The sequence below is a fragment of the Artemia sp. Qi Xiang Cuo genome, chromosome 2 (genome assembly GCF_049724085.1).
Source record: "Artemia sp. Qi Xiang Cuo chromosome 2, ASM4972408v1, whole genome shotgun sequence".
Lineage (NCBI taxonomy): Eukaryota > Metazoa > Arthropoda > Branchiopoda > Anostraca > Artemiidae > Artemia > Artemia sp. Qi Xiang Cuo.
The window spans coordinates 81,226,173-81,242,508 of NC_142795.1; the positions used below are offsets into that span (position 1 = coordinate 81,226,173).

Consider the following 16,336-nt stretch of genomic DNA (forward strand, 5'->3'; position numbering starts at 1 on the left):
ACTGCGTTGAACAAACTGGCTATATCAAAATTTTTGATTACATGTGTTTGGGGAAAGAGTGGGTGTGGAAGGGGTTTTTGTTGCCTTCCAATCTCTTTCGGCTATTAAAAAGGACACAAGCACTTCCAGTTTCCAATTAAATGAGTCCTTTTTGAAGTTTATACGACAGCCCTTTCGATACGAAATGCCCTGGTCTAAAACCAACCAAACATACATTGTGTCTACATCGCTCTTTACTAAGGCAGCGCTATTGCGCTGCCTATGATTGTCAAAATTAGTTATTAATTGAGCTTGCCAATTTTTTCTTTAAAGGGCAAATGTATATGCTTCGTCTTGAAATGAATTTGTTGTTTTATTGTCTGTAATTCTTATTGACAGAAAGTTTCCAATGTATTTTGTCATTTTAAGTATTCAAAATCCAGTAAACTTTATTTATTTTACAATAACGGGTGTTTATATATATTTTTTTCATTATTCTAGGGTCCAAAAATAAACTCTTCATCTTCTTAATCTCTCTTTCTTCTTTCTTAGAATAATGAAAATATCTGTTAAAATAAAAAAAAATATCATTAATAAAAGCAGAACTAACGATAATAATTTTAGAGTTTACTTCATTATAAAACTAACTATTTTTTTTTAATTTACCAGCAACATGGGGGTAATTTTTGGGAATACAAGGTAGCTAGATCCCTGGAGCCTTGACAACTTCATTTTTACAAGCCAGTCTCTTGGCTTCATTTTATTTTTATTCATTAGCCCTAAAGGGTGGGCTAAGGCTACTGTGTCTTAAAAATAGAAGGTTCTACCAACTGCTGCTGGCAATTATGTGCAAATTGGAAAACAGACAGTATTTCAGGATGTACTCATCCTCAAAAAAATTAGTTCTAGGTTTTGAAAGACACAGAAATACAAAGTTGAAAGCGGTAGAGGTAATCACAGGTACTTCGTCAGTATTAGCTTTGTATAGATTCGTGATAATCAAGTTTGTTTCTGCCGGGCCCGTGCGCCGTGATGTTTCAGGGGGGGGGGGTAATTGTAAAAAAAAAAATTTAATGAAAACAAAAAAAAAATAAGTTTTCTTTTTATATTTATTAAGAAGTAACCTGAAATCTACCTAAATTTAATATTTTCGAGGCGGATCAGGCTGTTAGCCCCCCCCCTCGGTCGTCGTTCCGGGGATCTGTGTTTTATCCGCGTTTGGGCTTCCCACTGATTTGGAGCATGTGGAACCAACTGCAAGAAAACTGCTTGCCATTTCATGGCAGTTTTTGTTGGTCAGGAATCGGGATGGAAGGTCAGACTGGTTACCCAGCTTGTGAGATTGATGAAGATGGGTCACTTAATTTGCTCTTCAAGTGCCAGAATTTATACCGCTGTATGTGTTATTCTTTGAAAGATAGGGTAGGGAGGGGGAGTGAATTATTGGAAATTAATTTTTTCGATTATTTTCGTAGTTGCAACTTAATTGATTTCGGTTAAAAGGAACTTCACCAAAGTCACGTTGTGATTGCTTTTTATTGTTTTTCTTTTTTTCTTTTTCTTTTCTTTTTTTCTTTGTTATTTTGATTTTTCTTCATATTGGTTGTGTTTTTCTTTATATAGTTTTTATATGTTCCAGGCTTTGAATAAAGAGTTCTATCTGTTTAGAAGAAACAGCCTTTTAAGAAAATTTTATCTTCTTGTCCATAATTCTAGGGTCCGAGACGCCATCGATGCGGGGTTTGTGAAGCATATCAGTCATCTGATTGCGGGGTCTCTAAGTTCTGTAAAGACATGACAAAGTTTGGTGGCACTTACAAAATGAAACAAACCTGTATGAAACGAAAGTAGGTCGTCTCGTGATATTTATTTTCATGACTTTACTTATATTCGGATATTCATTTGATTAATAGGACAGATTTTCAGCTTCTTCTTTTTTAACATTTTGAAGTCGCGTCAGAGTTGGTTCCTCTGAATGACGAAATTGGTGTCGTGTCCTTTTGTCCCCCGTCTCCCCCTCTTTTCCTCCCCCTCTTTTCTCCTTCTCCTCCCCCTCTTTTCTTTCTTTACGCTGATGAGATTACTAAAGGTTGGGTGGTCCACATAAAAAGAAATAACTTTTTCTTGGACACCAATTAAGTAATGATCAATTGTTAATTTCGTTTGAAATTACTTATGGAGCTGTACCATTATTTCAGCCTAAAGGCCATTGGCTGAACATCGCTTATCTTTGGACGTTCATCTTATAATAAGCTAGGTTTGTATTTGCTTGTTTGTAATAATCTGTAGTAGCAGAAGGTTTTTTTACTTTGGAATGTAAAATTGATGTAGTGATAGCTAACGAAACTTCTTTTCTGTTTTCTGTAGTGAGATTATAGATGGTTCATTGGGCTACATCGGAGGAACTAGCTTTTTGTTGAACCACACTTAAATGTTAACGGTAGATAAAGACATACGTGCTTGAAATACTATTTGAAATACCATCAACTGTTGACTAAAGAATACCGCCCTTCTTTTCCTGAGGCAAGATTATAGAAGGTTTGATGGGACAAGAGAAGAAGAATAGTTTTTTTTAGGATTGTACTTTAAAATATTAACAATAATTGAAAATAAGCATAGTAGGAACGTTAGTCAGTTATTTATTTTCTTATGTTTGAAATTGGTTTTTCAACTGTCCTCAGACGTTAACACACGTTAATTCTGCCCATAAGCTATTGGTTGGCCATTTTTTCTCCAATGGTAGAAAAAATCTAGACCTCATTTAGTGCTGTGATGTTCGATTTTTTGTTTCGTGTGCTATATGCTGATGACAATGTACTTTCGGTTGAACAGTGCAAAACTTGGGTAAAAATCATCTAATTTTGTAAAATTTTTGGGAATGAATTTAGAATTTAAAGAAGTGAATTATAAATATTCATTTGATTTTAGGGCATTGAACAGACGGCGGGAATAATTATGTCTGTGTAGACTTGAGCTTTACTTTTAGAGTCAATTTGAATAAATTCAGGGAAACTAAATCAAAGTTAAAAAAATACAGCTTCAGGGGGGAGGAGTCGGATGGACTTTTAGTCTATTCCCAGATGATGATGAATATCGAGTATGATATCAGTAGTAAATTTAAGGAAATAAATGATGTTTGTAGGAAAACTTTTACACTGGGCATCTATACTAAAAATTGTATTTGAATGAAGAGAAATTGGCCTGGGCTTCCAGTTTTATTTTAACCATAAAATAATGTAGGTTTATAATATAGTAAGCTGACAATAATATAGATAGGTGTTGTAAATAAATTAGAATTACAAATTTAGTACCTGCATCTAGCAAAAAAAAACAGTGGCAAAAACGGAACAAAACGTTAAAAATGATGTAAATGGCGATTCTTATGATTATCATGTAGAAAGTAGAATATATTATCAATTTAATAAAGTGCCAGTAAAATATTTTACTATTATGCCGTCTGGCTACATCTTCTAGATCTTTAGTAATTTTATCCATGGCCTCCATTTCACACCTCATTAATGCATATTTTAATGCTTTCTCCACTTTATTTACATTGCTCTTATTTTCATTTGATCTATCACGCAAATAATTCTTGTATAAGCCCCTCCTCCTTTTCATTAAAAATAAAGCATTTTCACTAATATTCCTAGCTATCTTTCTAACTTTCTTCTCTTAGACACCATCAACGCCTTCACAAACTATTTTCCTAAAATCATTCCATCCATCAAATTTTATACATTGTCAAATTATTAAACTCTCCAGTTTGATATTCAACTGTTCCTTGAAAGTTTCTCTCAAATTATCCTCCTGGAGTCTACCAACGTCTTAGATTCCCGAAAGCTAGTTATCCTTCTTGTATTTCGGCTTTAGGTTAACCGTAGACACTACTAGATGGTGATCTTTACTATTAACATCAATAACAGTACTCTTATATACCGTAGTATCTTTTATCGATCCTGCCAGTCTTTGGTTTATTATAACATAATCAATAAGGTTAGCTATCTTACCATAATGCGAATATCCGTAAGAATTTGTATAACCATATGAAAATTGGGATGAAACGAATAGAAATTGGCCTGGGTAGTCAGTGTTATTATTTTAATCAAAATCATTGAATGAATAATAAATTTACTTGTCGTTATGACTCTTTGATTACTTTTTATTTTAATATTTTGCACCATCTAACTCGGGTCAGGAAACATTTTTACTTCTAAAATCAAATATAGCTATTTCAAATTCTTTTAGAGTATTTGGCATATTCAACCCTTACTTCTAAAAATATATTCCACAAGAATTGTAAATAATGTTAGTAATGTATAATGTATAATGTTTTGGCTCCTCTTGAGGACAAAATTGTAAAAACATGGTTTGAAGGTCTGGGGTTTAATTTTTTCTTCTGAATTGAACTATTTTGCAGTCTACAATATTTTACTATAAACTCAATATTTGCACATGTCCTGATTGCTTAGGCCCTGAAACACCTTAACATACTGGGCGCTTCATTTTTTTGCGATCTCCTTGGTTGTCACAATACTGAAACAGTTCTATGTAATTTAATTATTTAATATTAAGAGTCACATTTTTTAATTAAACTGTTAGTAGGTTTTAGTTTCTTGAAGCTATTTAATTTCATTCATATCGCTATTCTCAAGCTGTTTATCATCAGAAATTGAGTTTACGCGCTGTTATCTGCTATTGTTTGGTTTTTCTTATTGGGCAGTCTATTGAAATCACCTATCTATTATGTGTTGACTAGGGGGTGAACCCAATCATATACGTAATATTTTCCGTTTGTTTTAAGTGTTGATGTCGTTCCTTACTTTCAGTTGAAAAACCTTTTTTTATTTAGTTTCTTATCTTTTTCTTTAATAATGCTGGAAAATCCGGCGCCCCCTTCATAGCAATGTCCCTGCCCCCATGAAAACTTCCTTCAGGGAAAGATCCTTCCATATAACCCCCGACCCCCCCCCCCAACTACCAGAAAAAAAAACCTGAAAACGTCTGTATAGGCCTACTTCCCAATAACCAATACTATATGTTAACATTGGGTAAAGTTCACAACTTTAAGCCCTCCCCCCGAGAACTTCGGGGCAATAATTCATCCTAAAAGACATAGTTTTCATATCTTCTACCCCGCTGAACAAAATGGATATCTAAAAATTTGGATCGGGTGACTTTTGGAAAAAAAGGAGCGTGGGAGGGGGCCTAGTTGCCCTCCATTTTTGGTCTCTTAAAGATGGAACTAGAACTTTTAATGTCCGTTCGAATGAGCACTCCCGCGATATTTTAGGACAACTGGGTCGATACTATGACCCCTGGGAAAAAAAAACAAATAAACACGCATCATTGATCTTTCTTCTGGCAAAAAATATAAAATTTCACGTTTTTGTAGATAGGTGCTTGAAACCACTACAGAAGGGTTATCTGATACGCTGAATATGATGGTGTGATTTTCATTAAGGTTCTATAACTTTAAGGGGGTCTTTCCCCTTTTTTTCTAAAATCAGCCAAATTTCCTCAGGCGTGTAACTTTTGATGGGTAAGACTAAACTTGATGAAACTTATATATTTGAAATCAGAATTAAATCTGATTCTTTTGATGTATCTATTGGTATCATAATTCCGTTTTTTAGAGTTTCGGTTACCATTGAGCCGGGTCGCTCCTTACTTACATTTCGTTACCACGAACTGTTTGATGTGCCACTCACTCAAGTTTAAGCTTTGTAAAATTCGAGAACACACCAGTTTTTTCGTTAGTTTTTTTCGTTACTTTAGAAATAAATTTGTGCTATAGATTTGTATATTAGGGGTGGGGGTAAAGTATAGCGGGTGTGCATGCAAAATGTTTTTGGTACAATTATTCTGCATGTTAAATAGACAAATAGAGAAGTGTATTTTAAAGATTAACAATCAGACATGAAAATAGAAAAATAACGTAAATAAAATAGCACATAAAAAATATCTGGTTGTCACATAGCGACAACCAGGGAGAACGTGAAAAAAATGAAGCGCCAAATATTTTAAGGTGCTTCAGGGCCTAAGCAATCAGGACATTTGCAAACATTGAGTTTCTAGTAAAAATATTGTAGACTGCAAAATTGTTCAATTTAGAAGAGCAAATAAAACCCTAAACCTTCAAACTCAATTTTTACAATGTTCTCCTCGAGATCTGGAGAGCAGCCAAAAAACCTTGAAATCAGATTTTAATCTCAAAAAGTAAACATAAGTATAGATACCTCGGAGTTAACGTTGTTTGCAATACTTGTGGAGAATAATTTTAGAAGTAAGGTTTGAATATGCTAAATGCTCAAGGGAATTTGAAATAGCTATGTTTGATGCTCAACAGCTGGGTCAGAACATTTTAAAGTATAAGATACTTGCTCAACGACTTTCAAGACACCTTCAAACATATCCTCGGGAAGGAAACAAAAATGAGGTACATGAAAGCAATTGCTCATATGCAAGAGTAATAATACCTGCAAAGACGTGTTTTTGCTTTAAATTTTTGCAGATTATCTCCCCCCCCCCTCCTCCAAGAAGAATAATGTTCACTTTAGAACCACTTTTTCCAGTGTTTGTGTGTCCCCCCAGCGCTTGTGGTCAGATCGAAGCTTAAATAAATTTAGAAGATAAAAACACTTACATTGTCAAGGATTCTATGAAAAAAAAAATAACAGAAATATAAATACGAATTGCCCACACGTATTTTGTTCTTTAGAGTAGAGTTTTCCTCTCTTTGATTCATGTTTGGCTCTTAAGGAAAATGGCACCAATTGCAGTGTTTCGTTTTGTGCTCCTTTTTTAAAACCATATTAAAAATCCCTCACGAGACAAAAAATAGATGAAGACCTGAGTTATATAGTGGTTGACTAATATGGTGAAATATGTGGTGGTTGAATTGTTTGGTGGTTGAATTTAAGGTAGTTGAGTTCAGGGTGATTGAGTTGTTTAGTGGTCGAGTTATGATGGTTAAGATGATAGTGATGGGGTTGATGGTGGTTGAATTTTGTGGCAAGCGACAATCTCGTGTTGTTGTTTTTGCTTATTTGACACCTCAAGACTTAAAACAAAAGAATAACGAACTTATATCCTCCATTTAAACGAGCAACCGTGTATTTATTTAAAACATCTTCTTGTTAGAATCATATGCCTTTCTAGCATTTTTCACTGGGTGGTTGCATCGAACCTAACTCGACACCATGCCATCAAGAAGAACACATTATCTGCAGTTAGAAGACAAGCAACAATTAGAATCAATACATACAAGCCTGCCACGTGCCGAGTGCTGTGCCCGGCCTTGAAATAGGTCTTAGGCAGACATAAGAACAACACACGTGAACAATTTTGCCCTCTAATTATATGCTGTCTCCCACATAAGAACTACACTTCCGTCTGTTATTTTCCTCGTGATCATCATTTGCTCCTTCTTCTCTCCACGAAATAGTCTACCAGTGTCAAATCTAGAAGGCTATATCTTCATATAACATTGAGAATTTTTTTTTTAATCTTTGGTTTTTCTTTCCATTCCTTTTTGCTGTGACGACAATGAAAGCTCTAACTGTATTTTGATATAGTTAATATTTGGGTCATCTTATATGGCATATCTCCCTGTGGAATTTTCTATAACAGATAGAGTAATAACTTTCTCCCCGATTCTTTAAATTCTCTGCCCTATGGTCCTGCAGGTGACACATACTGTTCATTTATTTTATCGAACGTAGATTCGACCGATCTATCCTGCTTAGGTAAAGCTATACTATACTTAATCTAATGCTTGTGCCGTATCATCTTTTTTTGTTTATGTGACTTCTCTAGTAAAGTAATAAAAGAGGATCCTTGAGTAGAACAGGTACCCCTTTATTCTTCTTGTTTTTGATCCCATTAAATATTGAAATTGAATCTGTTTTAAAGTTAAAACTAAATGTAGAAACACAATATAAGAAAATTAATTCTAGACGTGTATCTAAAGAACTATTTCAAGGTTTTGTTGGGATTGTGTTGGAATTTTCGTGGGGTGTTTTCGTCGGGATCTAAATTTGTTTATATTTTGAAAGTTGAAACAGTGCGTGCATATCCATAAATGTGAAATAGTGAAGGGGTCAAATTCGTCTTGAATAAAACTTATGTATTTGACATCAGCATAAAAATATGATTCTCTTGATATATATATTTTTTTTTAATCAAAATTCCGTTTTTTATTTTTTCGGTTACTATTGAGCTGGGTCGCTCCTTACTAATAAAACAAAAAATCACGAAGAAAGGAAGAAAACGAGGACAATTAACAGCCAGGGAAAAAATTAAAAATTTTTGCAAATATTTCTGTCAAGACCTCCGCTTGACCGTCCTCAGTGCAGAATATAACTGATAAAAATATAAAAAACAAACCTTAAAATAAAAACACCAAACTAAAATTGGACGACCCTTTCCTAGTAACGGTGAAAGGGTAACTGAATAAAAAACACATTTCTATGTATACGTCTTGCGACATTAAAAAATGTGAACTAGCTCTTCGAAGGAAATTAGAAGATAATATTGATCAAATAGACTACAAAACACTGGATATAGAAACTATTATGCGTCTCGTCCGTCTTTACAATAGTTCCTCCTCATATTTCCGATATAATAATCAATTTTTCACCCAAATTAGGGGTTTACCCATGGGTAAAACGTGCAGTTCGAATATAAGCGGCAGCAAGAATTAAAACTACTCAAAAACAAAAGTGAATATTAAAAAAATATGCAGCTAAAAGGTGTGTCACAGCGAGAACAAGGGAATATGCAGTTAAAGGATAAGCAGCAATGGGGATTATCAGCATTTTCTAGAAATCGAGCATCAAAACTTGTAAAAAATGGAGTGAAAAACAAACAATTATGCTGTTAGATAACAAAACCCTTAAAAGTTCCACGTGTTCTCTGGGGAGCCCTCCATTTTCCCGAGTACCCGAACCAAACTGACTCATTTTGAGGTTGCTACTTACAACGAGAATTAATATATACAAACCTACCACCTGCCGAGTGCCGAGACCAAGCTTCAAAATCGGCTGCATAGTTCTTTTTTTTAACCGGCATTTTGACTTTTCTGGCCACTAAAATGATCTAAAAAGGTAATAGTTTCAAAATCCCTTCTGAAAAAATTTATATTAAATTTTATACTAGAAGAAACATCGTAGGTGCGCGTTTATTTCTTTATTTTTTTCCTCCCAAGGGTAATCGTATTGAACCAATGGTAATAGGAGTTCGGAAAAGAGCTCATTCTAGCGGGAATTGAAAGTTCTTTTGTTTTTTTAAGTGACAAAAAAGAGGCAAGTGCAATAATAAGGCATAATAAGTTTTTAGTGGCATTCGCTAATTTTGGGCTAGTTTGGACTATTTTTAGGGCTGGTGATTACGCCGGTTTGGGCTACACGTTCGGCCGAAAACTTATCGTTTGCAATCTCTTCCGAAAAAATAACACTTTATCTTGTACACTCTCTTCCAAAAAATAACACTTCTTTTCATTGAGGTCCTGCTCCATAAATAGCCAAGCCATCATGCCATGAGTTTCAAAGGTTGCTCATAAGTGAATTTTATTTTATCTTTTCTTCATTTTGTTCATAGCAAGATACGTTTTGATACAAATATGTATAGTGTGCCACTAGTCTTTTGAATTTCAATTTTAAGGTGTTCATCTGGATATTACTTGCGCTGGCAGCATTTTAATAGCAAACTGGCTCTTCCGCTATTGTACTTCATTCATTTACCCATTTTGTTTTTCAGGAGGTATTCAATCTAGCCATAATTGTACCATATGTTCCTCTGGGATGCAATGAAGTTGAAGATGCGTTGGTCAAGCATCCAGAGATTCTCCCGAAAATTATTAATCAACTTCCAACGAAAGACATTCCGTTTTCTTTGCCGATATTTGAAATGGAAAGCGAAGTAGGGCAAAAAGATGTTTTAAAAGATATAATTGAATAAAAAAAAGAAAAAAAAACATACGCATGCTATAATATCCAGGCTTTTGTAAATTTTGCAAATTAGTGCCTACAATTTCGCTTAAAACAGAGTCTTGAGAGCAAGGCTGTATCCAAGGGGCTTAGGGAGTTTGAGCCCCCTCCCCCTCAATGTGGGTCCGCGTCGTAATATCGTATACACGTAAAAAAAATTAAAATAAACAAATTTCTGATTTTTTTTAATTTTTCTTTTTCCGTAACCCCCCCCCCCGAAAAAAAATCCCGGGTACGCCCCGTTTTGAGAAATCGGTGGAGCTATAATGTGAATTGTGTTCGAAGTGTCCCTGAAATGGATGATACCATGTTCACGATATCTTTCTGGTCCCTTAAATGGTGACTATAGTTAACTAGGAAAGGAAAGGTAGGATCATAAAATTAAATACAGGTGTATGCAACCAAATTAATGGGGAGGGGTGCTTGAACTCCTTGTAGACGATGGGTGGAAAAAGGAAACACATTATCAGACCATATGATTTTTCCAATTTCTGATAATTTTTTAATAATCAAATCTATATACAGAAACGTGGACATATTTGTTACATGGAAATATATATATATATATATATATATATATATATATATATATATATATATATATATATATATATATATATATATATATATATATGTGTGTATATATTTCGTAATTCACACGGAATATATATTCCATGTGAAATCATTCTTCTGCATCAGCACCAACAGTCGCACATCAGGGAACAAGTCGCACCTCTTGAGTACTTTCAGATTTTTGCTCTAACTTCAATTTGAAACTGGTGCCTCCTTGCTTCCGTCTTGCGCGGGGTCACTCCAAAGCAGACACTTAACTTGTAAAAGTAAAACCTTGCCAGAATAACCTTAGTGAGTTCTCTCTGATAAAGTCCATAACCTCCACTTTAGCTTGCATACTGGAGGATTTGGCTCAAAGACAAGTAAAATCATTTACTTTGGCCCAGGCAAGAACTATAACCTATTTTCAAAAATATAATATCACATTCATCAATCTTGCATCATCTATATGTGTCTGTACTGTGACTCCATTTCCACGAAGAGGCTTATTTGAGGTGATTCATTATATTTTAGGGTCTTTTAGGATGATAACCCCATCAGAGCCCTAAGTGCAAGGGTTGTAAGTTATGCCTTGGGGGCATATAAGGTTTATATAGAAAGTTTTTGTAGAAATTTCAAAAGGGACTCATTTGATTGGAAATTGAAATTGTCCTTTTTAATAGTCGAAAGTTGGTGGAAAGTAATTAACCTCCCTCTCAAGCCCACCATTACCCCAAACAAATTCAATCAAATTTTAGAGATAGTCATTTTGTTCAACGTAGTTGAAAGTTCTGGAAATTATGTATTTAAGGATGACAAACCCCCCCAGAGCCCCCCGGGCAAAAGTTATAAGTTATGCCTTGGGGGCATATAAGGTTATTATAGATAGAGTTGTTGCAAAAACATCAAAAGGGGCTCATTCAATTAGAAATTGAGAGGGCTAGTACCCTTTTTGATAGTTGAAAGTGAATGGAGGTTAACTAACCCCCCTCTCACGCCCACCATTCCCCACAACAATTCCAGTCAAAATTTTCAGATAGCCATTTTGTTCAACGTTGAAGAAAGTTCTGGAAATTAGGTCTTTGAGGATGACAACCCTCCATCAGCCCTCAGGACGAGGGTTGTAAGTTATGCCCTTGGGGCATTTAAGGTTTTTATTGTAAGCGTTGTCGAAGAAACTTCAAAAGGGCTCATTTGATCGGAAATTGAAAGGGCTAGTGCCTTTTTTAATAGTTGAAAGTGATTTGAGAGCAACTATAGCCATTCTCACGCCCGACATTTTCCCAGACACATCCAATCAAAATTTTGAGATCTCCATTTTGTTTAACGTAGTTGAAAGTTCTGGAAATTAGGTCTTAGAGAATGTTAACCACCCTCACAGCCCTTAGGGTAAGGGTTGTAATTTATGCCCTGGGGATATATAAGTTGTTTATAGAAAGTTCTGTCGTAGAAACTCAAAAAGGGCTCATTCGATTGGAAATCGAAAGGCCTAGTGCCCTTTTTAATAGTCAAAAGTGATTGGAAGGCTTCATATTTTTTAGTAAAAATCGATGTGGGTATAATGTATTATTTTTGTTGTTGTTGTTATTTAGACCAGGGCACTTTGTATCTGCTCTTAAAATTTAACCAAATCAAAATAGCGTAAGTGCATCCAAGCTATCAAAGAAAGTAAACAGATTTTTTTGCGAATGGTATCAAGTTTTCCATTTCAGGTCAACGCGAGGAGGTATGAAACTAAATTAAACACTACTATTTGTGTCCAGATTTTTAAAAGGGTGTTTGTTGTAAAAAATTGCTGAAAAATTTTCTCCAGCATACAAATAGCAGGCCAGACTATAAACTCTTAAAAAAATGAAAAGATTTTAAGTATTATTTTCTTTTTTCCTGAAAAGACTATGTCAATTTAAAACGAACAGAAATTAGTTTAAAAAAACTTTTCCCACAAAATAAGTTTTTCAAAGACAAGTAAAAAACTTCATTAAACAAAAAATGAGCAAAAATAAAATAAAATATCCTACCAAGCGTGAAACTACCTCAAATCAGCATCGATTAATAAATGAAACCCTAAACGAATAGAAATTACAATAAATAACCGAGGCAAACTCAAAAGAGCAGAAATTAATTTAAGTTGGGCTCAAACCCCTATGCCTTCCCAAGGCCAGAACATAATTTGCACTTTACTAAAAAAAATACAAATGAATGTGAATTGTCAGTTTAATATACATATACTGAAATTTAGTAATAAAAATTTTAATATTATTTCATTTATTAAATTTATAAAAGTAAAAATATTTTATTTTTTTTCAGTGAAGTAAAAATTATGTTCTCGCCTTCGGAAGGCATAGGGGTTTCGAGCCCTACTTATGTTAATTTCTGCTCGTTTTGGGTTTGACTCGGTTATTTATTGTAATTTCTGTACGCTTTTTGTTCCATTTATTTATCGATGCTGATTTGTGGTAGATTCATGCTTGGTAGATTATTTGATTTTATTTTTGCTCATTTTTTGTTTAATAGAGTTCTTTACTTTTCTTTGAAAAAATTATTTTGAGGAAAAAGTTATTTTAATTAATTACATAAGGGATCGATCATCGGATATAGGTGAAGTTTAGTAAATGACAAACCACGGCACAAAGCAATTGAGAGTATAGATAATGCAAGCATCATTTGAAAAGTTTACTTGGTTGGTGTATAGTGCCATAGTAAGGTTTGTCTCTCACTATTCCAACTAAGAAAAAGCCATAAGCTTTTTCCTGTTTGTAATTCGGATTACAGCGATAGCTAGTACTCAACATAGTGATTAATTTGATTTTGAAAAGAAGGTATTACGGCAGAAACCTACATGGCAGTATAAGTAAGCTACAATTTATAAAAAACCTCCACCGAGATTTGAACTCAGATCGCAGGATTCAAAGTCAGCGGTACCACTCAACCGATTAATATAAGTTTATTTTATAATTATTTTTTCTTTGATAAAAAATATTAATTATTTTTAAGGACGGGGTGGTCCAAATTCCCCCCCCCCACCATATCTGAGAAAAACTTAGATCTGGCTCTATAGGAAAGAGCCTGGTATTAATTAACAACATAACTCAATTACATCTAAAAGCAACGTAAATGAATGTTGAATCTATTTTGTCTTTCTGACTAAATAGATTATCAAATTTATTGAAAGTATTATCAGTTTTTATTATGGCCTATTTTTTAAACCTTCCTTTCTCGATTAATATTTATTAAAGGCTCATTGACGTTCGTAGCTCTTAGGTATATTTTGGAGTCTTCAGTCTGCATTATTCTTTTGCATACATCATAGCAGTAGTGTCAGTGTGACGTCATTTTAATTATAAAGCAGTAACATCATTTCTCCTGTAAACATCATAGTTTGGGGAACATTATGACGTCATTTTTGATACAAAACTTGCGATTCCCAGTACATTATTAACTACTTGTTAAAGCATCAAGATATTATGATTAAACTTGTCATTATGTGCACTTCAATCGCAGGTTTTGGAATATCAGTTTGGTGGGCTGTTGGAAAATATAGCAACTTGAAAGCAGATTCAAGAGAAAATAAGAAATTTCCTATTAATGAGAAGACTGAAGTCAACCCGGTTAAGGAGGATAAGACCATTAATGCTCCAGTCTCGAAGGAGCACAATGAAATGGATGAGAATTTTAAACTTGACATTGTTAATCCAAAGCTGTCTGACACTGAAAAAAATTCACAAGCTGTAAAAAATTATAACATTCTCCAGAATCCACCTTGGTATAATGACAGTATATCGTCACTTCATCACGGAGAAAAAGAAGTGTCCATCCAAACAGGAAAATCTCCTGGCTCTCATTTCTCGTCAACCTTTAAGTCCTCTGTGGACCAAAATGTGGAGTCAAACTTGATGGGTCTTCAAGAATGCATCAACAAGTTTATACCTCTTTCTTTTAAGTCGGATAGGCCCACTCCACAACAGCCAAGTCTTGTGAATGGTGTAACAAAGCAGTCAATTGTGTCAGAAAAGAAATTCGAAGAAAAACCAGGTCCGAAGACTGAATTTGAAACTAGACCAATAATGGGTGGAATCGGAACTCACACCCCAAGTTCTATTGGTGCTCAACCAGCTACACCATCAACAACACTCTTTGGCGGCACAACTCCGAATACTTTCAGGTTAAATCAGGAAACTATCAGCGCTTTAGAAGAGCCTCTCGTCACACCACCCACCAATTTCAGTCAGCAGCCACAACAGCAACAACAGATGTCATACTCAGTTTTTCATCAAACTCAATCTTCATTTGATACTAGACCACCAATCGATGGGCTTGGAAGACACACAATCTTTGCCTCCAACCCAAATCTTTTTGGAGAAAAAGAAGAAGACATTTGGAACAGTCAAGGCAAATATCTGGAAGTTGTTAAAAAAGATGTCATGTTGTCAGCACCTCACCATCCTCAAGCCTTAGAAAATTACAAAAGAACCAAACCCATAGTAGAAAATTTAGTCGACGGGCTGCTACAGGGTATTGCTACAAAAAAGGATAAGATTTTGATAGTTCCAGATGCACTGACAGATGAAACATACAAGAAAATAAAAGAGTTATCAATTGAAAATGAAATTCATTACATTTTCAATTCCGTGTCCATTGAAGGTAACAGACTGACCTTAGAACAGACACGTACGGTGCTTGATTGTCGTGAAACATCTGATAAAAATAGTTGGGAAGATAATGAGATTATCGGACTTCGAAACGCGGTCAATTATTTAAAAAGTAATCTACTCAAAAAAGAAAAAACAATATCAGAGGCTGTAATTTTAAACTTGCATTACCTTGTGCTTGAAAAGGTAAATCCTGAAGAAAGTGGAGTTTATCGACGTGTGCAGGTGTATGTTGGTGATCATAAGCCTCCACCTCCCCAAGAAGTAAAGTCTTTAATGACTAAATTTTTAAACTGGCTAAATTCAGATGACGCCAGAAGGTTACATCCTATTAGGTACGCTGCACTGGCTCATTTTAAGCTGGTGTCTATCCACCCATTTATTGATGGTAACGGAAGAGTAGCAAGGTTACTCACCAACTTGATATTAATTAAGTTCCAATATCCGCTCGTGGTAATACGAGTTTCAAATAAAAAACAATATTTTAGAGCCATAAGAGATGGTGATAAAGGTGATATCAGCCCATTTATTATGTTTATCTGTCAAGAGGTAGAAAAAACCCTAGATGTCTTTTTTTCGGCCATATCAGATTCAGCATAGCTATCATGTATCAAGTTTAGATTTATTGTTTTGATTTATAGTTTAGAGTTTTAGTTTAGATTTTAAGTTCAGAGTTTTAGTTTAAAGTTTTGCTTTAGAGCTTTAGTTTAGTTTTAGCTTAGAGTTTTAGTTTAGAGTTTTAGTTTAGAATATTAGGTTAGAGTTTTAGCTTAGAGTTTTAGTTTAGAATATTAGGTTAGAGTTTTAGTTTAGAGTTTTTGTTTAGAGCTTTAGTTTAGAGTTTTAGTTTAGAGTTTTATTTTAGAGTTTTAGTTTAGAGTTTTAGTTTAGAGTTTTAATTTAGTTTTAGCTTAGAGTTTTAGTTTGTTGTTTTTATTTTAAGGTTTGGTTTTTATATTTTTATCAGTTTTATTCTGCACTGAGGACGGTCAAGCGGAGGTCTTGACCGAAATTAGAGTTTTAGTTTTGTTTTAGTTTAGAATTTTAGTTTAGAGTTTTAGTTTAGAGTTCTAATTTAGATTTTTAGTTTAGTGTTTTAGTTTAGAGTTTCAGTTTAGAGTTTTAGTTTAGAGTTATAGTTTTGAGTTATAGTTTATAGTTTTAGATTAA

The 16,336-nt window shown here is 34.3% G+C and overlaps 1 protein-coding gene across 1 annotated transcript in view; it reads left to right on the top strand.

Annotated features, from left to right (window-relative positions):
• Window positions 1-16,336, top strand: part of LOC148955682 (uncharacterized) — a 37,435-nt gene that overhangs the window by 20,126 nt on the left and 973 nt on the right. The window contains exon 4 of the mRNA XM_089107880.1: window positions 9,736-9,897. Coding sequence (XP_088964006.1) covers window positions 9,736-9,897 — 162 coding nt within the window. The remainder of the gene's footprint in view (window positions 1-9,735; window positions 9,898-16,336) is intronic.